Here is an 11,149-nt window from a genome sequence, read left to right as displayed (position 1 = left end):
GTGGCCATAGCTACCTTTGGGGAGAGGAACTGAGACTGGGGGTCAGAGTGGAAGGGAAGATTATTTTCCACTTTCACACCTCCTTAGCTTCATAAGTATATATTCTTGCAATTTCAAAAAAGTAGGGGGCTGGGCACAGTGGCTCATGCCTGTAATCCCAGCACTTTGGGAGGCCAAGATGGGCAGATCACTGAGGTCAGGAGTTCCAAGACCAGCCCGGCCGACATGGTGAAACCTCTTCTCTACTAAAAATACAAAAATTAGCCAGGTGTGGTGGCTCCCAGCTACTTGGGAGGCTCAGGCAGGAGAACTGCTTGAACCCAGGAGGCAGAGGCTGCAGTGAGAAAAGATCACCCTACTGCACTCCAGTCTGGGCAACAGAGTGAGACTCTGTCTTAAAAACAAACAAAAAAAAAGTCGGGGAGCGAGTTTTATAAGGCAGCAGCTTCTGTAAATGGGGAAGCTGTGAGCAAAGCTTTGACTGCCCAGGGTCAAAGCTCACTTACCTGTTAGCAACTTACCTTTGGCTCTAAAACTTTCAAGACTGAAGCCCTTAGTGTCCCTTAGGAAAGGTTCAAGTTTCTGAATAGAGAACTAAATAAAGAAAAGCATTTTTAGTACAACCACCAAAAATTTCCAGGCCAGTCCTAAATTTATGTCACTTTATGATGTTTAATAAATATGAAACTAAATACTAAATATGATTTAATTTTTACACATAAGACTTTTCACAGAAACAAATAGATAAGGGGAAAAAAAAAAACTCTTTGTTGACCAGGCACAGTGGCTTACGCCTGTAATCCCAGCACTTTGGGAGGCCGAGACAGGCGGATAATAAGGTCAGGAGATGGAGACCATCCTGGCCAACATGGTGAAACCCCATCTCTACTAAAAATACAAAAAAAATTAGCGGGGCATGGTGGCGTGTGCCTGTAGTCCCAGCTACTCGGGAGGCTGAGGCAGGAGAATCGCTTGAACCTGGGAGGCAGAGGTTGCAGTGAGCCGAGATTGTGCCACTGCACTCCAGCCTGGTGACAGAGCGAGACTCCATCTCAAAAAAACAAACAAAAAAAACAAACAAAGAAAAAACAAAAAACCCTTTGTTGCTTGGACTATAGATTTTGACTTTCGGTTCAGGAAAAAAAAAGGGTTATTTAATTCATACAAATTACCTGCTTATCTAAACTGATGTAAGTACCTGGTAGCCACATAATACACACCTTTAAAAAAGGCTGGGAGCGGTGGCTTACACCTGTAATCCTAGCACTTTGGGAGGCCGAGGTGGGTGGACTGCCTGAGCTCAGGAGTTCAAGACCAGCCTGGGCAACACGATGAAACCCCGTCTCTACTAAAATGAAAAAATTAAGGGCTGGATGCGGTGGCTCATGCCTGTAATCCCAGCACTTTGGGAGGCCAAGGCAGGCGGATTAGGAGGTCAGGAGATCGAGACAATTCTGGCCAACATGGTGAAACCCCGTCTCTACTAAAAGTACAAAAATTAGCGGGGCGTGGTGGCATGTGCCTGTAGTCCCAGCTACTCTGGAGGCTGAGGCAGGAGAATCACTTGAACCTGGGAGGCGGAGGTTGCAGTGAGTCAAGATCATACCACTGCACTCCAGCCTGGGCGACAGAGTCAGACTCCATCTAAAAATCAAAGATTGTCACAATAGCAGTTAAAAAAACACAAAAACATTTCCCAGTTATAAGAACCTCACCTGGAAACTGGAAAGCAGGAGACAGCCAAGCCGTTTGCTTTCTGCTAAATCGACACTGATAGACCGGCTGAGCTCTAACATAAAACATAGCCACATTTAAGGAGCTGGATAGTTACATAGTTAGAAACTAACAAAACTGAAAAATGATAGTTACATAGTTAGCAACTAACAAAACTGAAAAATGTCCTCCCTCTTGATAAATCCAACTTAAGGCAAGAACAGCCTTCTTTAGTTAAAGACAGAATTCTAATTTTTGCAGGAACACTGAGGAATGAAGTTTACCCATTTGTGCATCTAAACTTTAAAAAAAAAAAAAGTTATAAGAATCTTTGTATTGGGCAGGTACGGTGGCTCATGCCTATAGTCCCAACACTCTGGGGCCGAGGCATGGGATCACTTGGGACCACGAGCTGGAGACCAGCCTGGACAACATGGTGAAATCCCGTCTCTACTAAAAATAGAAAAATTAGCCAGGAGTGGTGGCATGCGCCTGTAATCCCAGCTACTCCACAGACTGAGGCACGAGAATCAAAAGGGCTTAGGAGGTGGAGGCTGCAGTGAGCCAAGAGGTTGCAGTAGCTGGGATTACAGGCATGCGCCACCACACCCAGGTAATTTTTTGTATTTTTAGTAGAGACAGGGTTTCCCCATGTTGGCCAGGCTGGTCTTGAACTTCTGGCCTCAAATGATCTGCCTACCTTGGCCTTCCAAAGTGCTGGGATTACAGGTGTGAGCCACTGTGCCTGGCCAAATCTGAGCATTTTTATAGGACAGGCACTGCAATGTGCTTTAAACACTTCGTACTGTATACTATAAGAAGAGTACTATTATAAAGTTCCATTTTACAAATGGGAAAGCTGCAGCTCTGAGGGGAAATGACTTGTTTGAGGCCAGAAACTGGAAATTGGTGGAGCCAGAATTCAAACCCAAGTCTGTCACCAGTATCTGTTTTTCTCTCTATTACCACACTGCCTCTCTATAATAACCTAATAATAACATTAATAGCTAACATTTGTTGAACACTTGCTATATAAAAAGGATTTTATGAAATGCTATATACATATTTCATTAAACCTTGAGGCAAGTATCCTATGAATTCCATTCAGATAACAGATAATGACACAGGCACAAAGTAATAGGTAACTTGCCCAAGGTCATACGGTGAGTTATTAGACTGAATTGGGTGAGTATTTTACATAATCATGCGACTGTATCTCTAACCAATCGCAAGATGTAGATACCGTTTTTTAAAATTATGTCTGCTTGAAAACAATTATTACATAGCAAAGGAATTTTGCTTTGTGAATTATGAGAGCTACATGCCTTTTTGCCCTCTAGCTTCAGCCGGTTGTGTTTTTAAAGTTCTTGTCTCTTAATTGTCACTGCTATTAGTCAAGAAAAACAGGATACTTTCTGCCTATAACTAAGGAAACCTGGCAGGTTGCCAGAAATAACCAGGCAATAACCAATCTTATTACACTGATGCTTTTCTGTTTAAGTCTAAATACTCTGGCATAGAGCTAAAGGTAGGGCTAATCTTGGGATGCACTGATGTTTTCTCAGCACATCTAGGGACTAAAGTACACGGGCCTTGTGGCAGCAATTTTCTGATGTGCTAAGTGGCTATCTTTACCCAGATTTCCTTCTGTGCATCAGACCACTTGGAAATGGGATGATACCTTAAAACTAATCACAGTAGCTTAACATTTCAGGGCTTACTATGTGCCAAGTACTGTGTTATGTAAGATAGGTACTATTTCACCTCCAAGTTGCTGATGAAGACCTTAAGACAAAGAAGGTTAAGTAATTTACTCAACATCACAGAGCTGGTATAGTCTTCCTGAAATATGCAAGCTTTTCCACGTTATGTTCTGTACTTTGATGCTTACTAAGATATAGTTACTATTGTAAATTCACACAAAATGACATAAATCACATTCTGTATAGCATCCCTAAAAACTAAGTTTTTCACTCTAGATACACACACACACACACACACACACACACACACACACAGAGAGAGAGAGAGAGAGAGAGATAGAGAGAGAGAGAGAGAAAGAAAGAGAGGCGGGGGTGGGTGGGGTGCAGAGAGGGAAGGGAGAGGGGTGGGGTGCAGGGAGGGAGGAGGGAAGAGAGAGGGGATAGGGAAAAAGAGACAAAGTTTTTTAGAGACAGGAGTCTTACTTTGTCACCCAGGATAGATTGAGTGGCACAATCATAGCTCACTGCTGCCTTGAATTCCTGGGCCCAAGTGATCCTCTTGCCTCAGCCTCTCTCCAGTAGCTGGGACTACAGGTATGTACCACCATGCCCTGCTATTTTTTAAAAAACTTTTTGTAGAGATGGGGTCTTGCCATCTTGCCTAGGTTGTCCTCAAACTCCTGGACTCAAGCAATCCTCCTGCCTCCCAAAGTGCTGGGATTTATAGGCATGAGGCACTGTGCCTGGCCCACTCTACATATTTGTATTTGCATCTTCCCTCTGAGGTATTTCCAGTTATAAAGGCTAAAATCAGGTATCAACCCAACTATCTTCTGCTCCACTTTAGGGTATGAGACAGAAAACTACAGAAAGAAATCTTTAATGTCTCTCACTCTAGCAGAGGTGAGTATTGAACAATTAGAAATTTATTTGTGGCAGCTAATAATATAAGTAGTAAGCCAGGTGCAGTGGCTCATGCCTGTAGTCCCAGCTACTTGGGAGGCTGAAGTGGGAGGATTGCTTGAGCCCAGAAGTTCAAGTCCAGCCTAGACAAAACAGCAACATCCTGTCTCTTAAAAAGAAATAGCAGTAATACTGAACATTTACTAGGTGTTTGACATCAGTACTTACAAAGTAGCAAGTCACGTCTATTCTCCCACACTTTCTGCCATACCTCACTGCCTCTTATCTGAGCTGGAACCTCACTGTCTTGTGTACACAGCACCCCACCTGTGATGCCCTGGTGAATCGGATGCAGCGACTTCCGCCGGTTCGTTTCTTTCATACTTGCTCGCCGCCAGGATTGCCTCCTGTCTTGATAACTGGCAGATTGTTCTTGAGGGGACAAATGAAGGGACTTCGACTGAAGTCTTTCCTGGTGGCTGAGATCACAATTTCCCCCTTTTTTAGGGCTACAGCCAAGGTGAATTCTTTCCTCTGAAACGCCTTGATTCATCTCCAGGGAGGCAGATGTTTTAGTAAACACTTCCACAGGACTGAGACTTGATTCCAATCGATGATCATGAGTCTTAGACATCACTGGTCCTTTTTCTAGCATTTGTTATAAAAAAGTCAAAATACAAAATCAAGCCCGCCACAACTATTTGTGCAAAAAAGTGGAAAAAGTAAATGTATGCCCCTAGATCGTGGAAGCATAAAGAAAGCATCTCTGCAAATAATGAGTATGTGATTCCAAATCCACCAGGAGCCAGGAAAGATTTGGGTATAGCTCAGAAGCCTGAACCCAAGGTAAGAGGTACTGAATTTCACTACAATACTTACCATCTCTGATCTCTGATCTAGTCACTGAAGTCATCCTAGGTGGTAAACTCTGAAAGTAGGAAAATGAAGTGATCTGTTCTTCACATTTCAGCTGCAGTCTCAGTGGGGCTTTACTGCCCCAGAATAGGCCATGTGCTTTCCAGCCTCTCCGAGCTACCCTTATCCACTTCCCTGACAGAGAATATCAGCAGGGGCCATCACCTCCTCTTCTGAATTTCTATACACTTTATTGCTAGAAATATTCAAGTCTCCCTGAACACATACCCTACCTTACTTCCCAGTTACTTTGTGTTTAACTAGTCCCTAATTCCATTGATGACATTATGGTCTACCTGGTCTTCCAAACTAGAAAAACCACATCATCCATTACTTCTTCTTCTCAGGTCTCCAGATCCAAAATCCTAACTGTTCTATAAACAGTCTCTAAATCTTTTCTCCATTCTCACTGTTACTAGTTTATTTATTATTTTGAGACAGGGTCTTGCTCTGTTGCCCAGGCTGGAGTGCAGTGGCGCAATCTTGGCTCACTGCAACCTCCTCCTCCCCAGTTCAGGTGATTCTCCTGCCTCAGCCTCCTGAGTAGCTGGGATTACAGGTGTGCACCACCATGCCTGGCTAATTTTTGCATTTTTAGTAGAGATGGGGTTTCCCCGTGTTGGCCAGGCTGGTCTCAAACTCCTGGCCTCAAGTGATCCACCAGCCTAGGCCTCCCAAAGTCCTGGGATTATAGGCGTGAGCCACCATGCCCAGCCTCACTGTTACTAGTTTAGTTCAGGTCTCATAATTTCTGGTCCCTCCCACTATCTAATAGTCTCTCCACTAGTTTTTCTACCTCCAACGGCCCCTCTCCAGTCTATTCTTTTTGTTTGTTTTTTTTTTTTTTTGAGGTGGAATCTCACTCTGTCGCCCAGGCTGGAGTGCAGTGGCGTAGTCTCGGCTCACTGCAACTTCCACCTCCCAGGTTCAAGCGATTCTCCTGCCTCAGCTTCCTGAGTAGCTGGGATTACAGGTGCCTGCCACCACACCCGGCTAATTTTTGTATTTTTAGTAGCTATGGGGTTTCCCTATATTGGCCAGGCTGGTCTCAAACTCTTGACCTCAGGTGATCCGCCCGGCCTCGGCCTCCCAAAGTGCTGGGATTACAGGCCTGAGCCACCGCGCCCGGCCCAGTCTATTCTTCAGACAGTTGCCGGGACTTTTCCAAAGTGTACTCAACACCTAAGGTAAACTAGTCCCAATTTACCCATTCCTGCTCTCTCCTCCCAGTCCTATTCCCTGTACTACTTCTGAATCTTTGCACATATCTGTCCTTCTGCATGTTAAACTTATTCATCCTTCCCAACCTGGCTCAAATATGAAGCTTTCACATCACTTATCTTTGGCAGAGTTGGTGGCTATGCTCCTTGACCTTTGTAGCATTGGCTATAAAATCTGTTTAGATGTCTGTCTCCCCAGCCAGGCTGTATTTGTATTCCTAGTGCCTGTCATGAACAACTGACTGGAAGGCAGGGATGTCACCTAGGCATCTCTTCATTGTCCCCTCCCTCCCAGCAGAAATCTGTCTGTGGGGGGTGCTAAGTAAAAAGATATGAATATATGCAGAGGGACAAAAAGGAAAAGATAACAAGGAGGAGTCGGTCAAGGATCTGAATCCCCCACGGTCCTTATGACCGTATCACACAGATCCAGGCTTGGATAATAACGACTGTATCACACAGATCCAGGCTTAGAAAAGCAACAACTGTCAACCGTTAAACGCTTATTCTATGCTAGGACCTGTGCTATGTAAGCGCTTTACTTGCATCGTTATTCCACTTAATCCTTTCCACAATTCCGTAAGCACCATTAACTCCACTCTGCAGACAGGGGAACTGAGGTTCAGAGGGCCAAAAAGCCTGGCCCAAGCTTGTGACACAGCCAGCCTGGGGGCACAGGGGCAATTCGAACCCAGGCCTGTCACCCCAGCCCTCTGCCCAGTCCTCACCCCTGTTTCTGGAGCCTAGACCCCTGGCTCGACAGATACGTCTCTAATGGGGTCGGTAAGGGGGACTGCCCTCGGGTGTCATTTCACCCGGGAGGAGGTCGCAGCGCCCCCGGGGCCCCCCAGTGAACACGGTCGGGGCCGGGGCTGCGGCGGGTCGAGCTGGGCCGAGGGGTACGACGCCAAAGAGATTAGTGCGGCGGCGGGCGGGGCCACATCAGAGGACAAGTCTGTGACTTCCTGACCTCAGGGCGACGCCCGTCCAGTCCGGAACCTCCGTACCTGAAACACAAGGCCACGGGTCACTCTCCACAGCCCCAGGTCACTCCTGGACGCCTGGCGCCCCTGCAGCCGATCCTCCCTGGTCAGGGTCAAGCGGTCTCCGCCTTCTACGTCACGGTCGCCGCCTCCGAAACTTCCCGCCAACTAAGGGCGCATGCGCGGCCGTCAGTTTCTCGGGCACGCGCGCGCAGAACGCCTGCCTCCGACGACGCGCGTGCGTACACCGCCGTCCAATGCTTCTGCCAGCTCAGCTCCTCTAGTCCAAGTCTTTTAGGTCCTGTCCGGCCACGTCACCACCTCCCCGCAACACCCCGCCCGGGAGTCCCTTTCCGGGACCCGCCACACTATCGTGTCCTTTTGCGCCCGAAGGCCCCAGAGCCCATCTAAGATGGGGGAAACAGAGGCCCGGAGAGATTCTTGCCGGAGGAATACAGCGCCTCAAAGGGCATCTGATGCCTTGTCCCCGTCGCTAGGCTCTGGTTCCCACTCCCTTTATCTCCTTAAATCCCAAAATGTGGACCGTGACTCTCCCCAGAGTGGACTGGAGCTCTGAGCTCAGTTTGCCTCACAGTCTATCCCACTCCTGCTCTAGGACTTTTTCTCTCTCATTTCCAGGCCACTCCCTCAAACGGCTTGCTTTACTTGCTTGGTGGGAGGGGGGGGCCTGCCCTCGGGTTTCATTTCACCCGGGAGGAGGTCACAGCGCCCCCAAGTGGTCGCAGTGTCCACGGTCGGGGCCGGGGAGGTGCGGCAGGTCGGGCTGGGCCTAGGGGTAGGACGGGGACAGGGCATCAGATGCCCTTTGAGGCGCTGTATTCCCAGGCGCTGTTCCCTCTGCCTGGGAAGGCTTTCCCTGCTTTTCCTAGCGACATCCTGCAATTTTTTTTGTATTTTGAGACGGAGTCTCGCTCTGTCGCCCAGGCTGGAGTGCAGTGGCGCGATCTCGGCTCCCTGCGACCTCCGCCTTCCGGGATCGGGTTCAAGCGATTCTCCTGCCTCAGCCTCCCGAGTAGCTGGGATTACAGGCGCCCAGCACCACGCCTGGCTAATTTTTGTAGTTTTAGTAGAGACGGGGTTTTGCCATGCTGGCCAGGCTGGTCGCGAACTCCTGACCTCAGGTGATCCACCCACCTCGGCCTCCCAAAGAGCTGGGATTACAGGCATGAGCCACTGCGCCCGGTCACATCCTCCAATTTTAAGCCTCAGCTAAGGAATGATTGATTTCTCTCCTAAGCCTTCTCTCTGGCCTTAGGCTGAAAACCGACTGTCCTTTCTGTGCTCCCAGGAGCCCAACCTGTTCCTGCTCCACTATCCCATGCTGGCCTAGGAGGCTCCAGAGAGCGGGCTGCTTCCTCAGCACCCAGCACGACGCCACCAAAATGTTCCCTTGGATGTGCACAGTCCTTTCTTTCACAGGGAAACTTCCAAATATTGAATTATAAGCAGCCCACAAAGTCCAAAAGAGGGGTTGGAGAGAGGCAGCTGGAGCTGACCGTGGTCACTTCCATAGCAGTTGTGGTCCTTGGAAAAGTTTTCTGGTGGGAGACAAAAATCTGACTTCCTGAAATTTCCACCCTGTGGTTCCAGCCTGCTGGCTGCAGCAGCCATTCTGAAAGCAGAGATTTGCCCTTGGCTCCCTGAATATCACTTTCTGGGGTTGAGAGGTACCCAGTTCCTTTTATGCTTGCCCGCCTCTTAAACTCCTCTCTGTCAGTGTGCCAGGAAGAGAACTCAGTGTTCCTTCCCAGCTAGGGCTAGCCATCCTGGGGCACAATGAGAAAATGATTTCATGGAATCCAGACCCAATACATCTTCTACATCGTTTCCCTGCTTTGAATTGTTGCATGGCTCCCTCCTGTCCACAGGAGGCACACATTTTTTTTTTTTCCCTATAAGGCACCCTGTCATTAGGCTGGGTGTGGTGGCTCACGCCTCTAATCCCAGCAGTTTGGGAGGCGAAGGCCTGTGGATCACTTGAGGTCAGGAGTTTGAGACCAGCCTGGCCAACAGAGCAAAACCCTGTCTCTACTAAAAATACAAAAATTAGCCGGGTGTGGTGGTATGCACCTGTAATCCCCGTTACTCGAGAGGCTGAAGCAGGAGAATCACTTGAACCTGGGAGGCCAGGGCTGCGGTGAGCTGAGAACATGCCACCGTACTCCAGTCTGGGCAACAGAGCAAGACTTCATCTCAAAAAAAAAGAAAAGGGGAAAAAAAAAAAAGGCACTATGTGATCTGACCCAGCCTCTTCTTTCAGTTCCCCAGTTCTGCTCTGCTCTCTTTCTATGAGGCTTTCACACATGCTATTCCCTCTCCCTGGAACCACTTCCCCTCAGTCTCCTGCCTACAACACACCACCATGGCCTTCATCTGGTCAACATCTCAATCTTAGGTGTCATTCAGATGTCCTTTCCTCTGTGAAGCCTTTCTTGTTTCCTCTGGGCTGGCTGAGCACCCCGGGCTCCCCCTGCCATTGAGATTTGATTTCATATCTTCCAGGCCCATCCATTGTATCCTCAATACCTAGCACATGCCTGGCTGTTATTAGCCCCTCACAGAAGAGATCTATGAAAGTATCATGTAGCCAGCTTCTAAGATGGCCCCCGGTGATCCCTGCTTCCTGGTGTTCATGCCCTCGTGTAGTCCCCTCCCACGCTGAAGAATGCCGGTCTATATAACCAATTAGATATTGCAGACACTATAGTCTGTGACTTTCTTTTTTTTTTTTTTTTTTGAGACGGAGTTTTGCTCTTGTTGCCCAGGCTAGAGTGCAATGGTGTGATCTTGGTTCACAGCAACCTCCGCCTCCTGGGTTCAAGAGATTCTCCTGCCTCAGCCTCCCGAGTAGCTGGAATTACAGGCATGCACCACCACACCCAGCTAATTGTGTATTTTTAGTAGAGACAGGGTTTCTCTATGTTGGTCAGGCTGATCTCGAACTCCCGACCTCAGGTGATCTGCCCGCCTCGGCCTCCCAAAGTGCTGAGATTACAGGCATGAGCCACCGTGCCTGGCCTAGTCTGTGAGTTGCAAGGCTTAGCTATAAAAGACATTGTGACTTCCTCCCTGCTCTCTCATAGATCACATGCTGTGGAGGAAGCCAGCCGCCATGTTGTGAAGGCACGCAAGCAGCCTACAGAGGTCCACATGTTGAGGAACTGAGGCCTCCTGCAAACAGCCAGCAATGACTTGCCAGGCATAATAGCTACTTTGCAAATGGGTCTTCCAGCTCGTCAGGCATTCAAATGACGGTAGCCTGACTGACAACTGACTGCAACCTCCTGAGACCTTGAATCAGAACTGCCCAGCTCCCAAATTCCTGACCCATAGCATCTGTGGGGTATAATAAATGTTTCGGAATAATTAATTACACTTCAATAGACAATTGACACACACCTAAAAGTGTCTTTTTTTCATAAAATTGTTAGTCTTCTGTAGAAAAGTTCAATTCTATTTTTCTTCTTTTTGAAGACTGCATTTGTTTCTCAGTGGTCATATCACACTGTGTGGGAGACGCTGAAGTATCAGCAGGCAGCAGCCAGAACACTTGGTGGCCCCTCCCAAGTGACTCCAAACCAGCCAGCTGGCTGTGGCACTCCCTGGGCTCCCCACTTCCCAGGCAGCTGGGAGTGGGGAAAAGTTAGGTTTCAAATCCGTTGGGGCCCCCACCCACCTCATTAGGAAAATC

The 11,149-nt window shown here is 48.1% G+C and overlaps 1 protein-coding gene and 1 long non-coding RNA gene across 2 annotated transcripts in view; one reads left to right on the top strand and one right to left on the bottom strand.

The window, feature by feature from the left end:
* DSN1 (DSN1 component of MIS12 kinetochore complex) overlaps positions 1-8,015 on the bottom strand; it is a 23,566-nt gene extending 15,551 nt beyond the window's left edge. The window contains 5 exon segments of the mRNA XM_032141825.2: positions 507-594; positions 1,716-1,789; positions 4,647-4,967; positions 5,199-5,247; positions 7,462-8,015. Coding sequence (XP_031997716.1) covers positions 507-594; positions 1,716-1,789; positions 4,647-4,967; positions 5,199-5,232 — 517 coding nt within the window. The 5' untranslated portion in view covers positions 5,233-5,247; positions 7,462-8,015.
* LOC131382205 (uncharacterized) lies at positions 7,662-11,032 on the top strand. Its single transcript, XR_009211467.1, has 3 exons — positions 7,662-7,735; positions 8,747-9,125; positions 10,542-11,032. It is a non-coding gene; the product is annotated as an uncharacterized LOC131382205 (long non-coding RNA).
* Positions 11,033-11,149: the final 117 nt, after the last annotated feature.

The sequence above is a fragment of the Hylobates moloch genome, unplaced genomic scaffold, assembly GCF_009828535.3.
Source record: "Hylobates moloch isolate HMO894 unplaced genomic scaffold, HMol_V3 SCAFFOLD_21, whole genome shotgun sequence".
NCBI classification, from domain to species: domain Eukaryota; kingdom Metazoa; phylum Chordata; class Mammalia; order Primates; family Hylobatidae; genus Hylobates; species Hylobates moloch.
The sequence above is the reverse complement of the archived record's forward strand: the minus strand, read 5'-3'. Positions and strand labels throughout refer to the sequence as shown.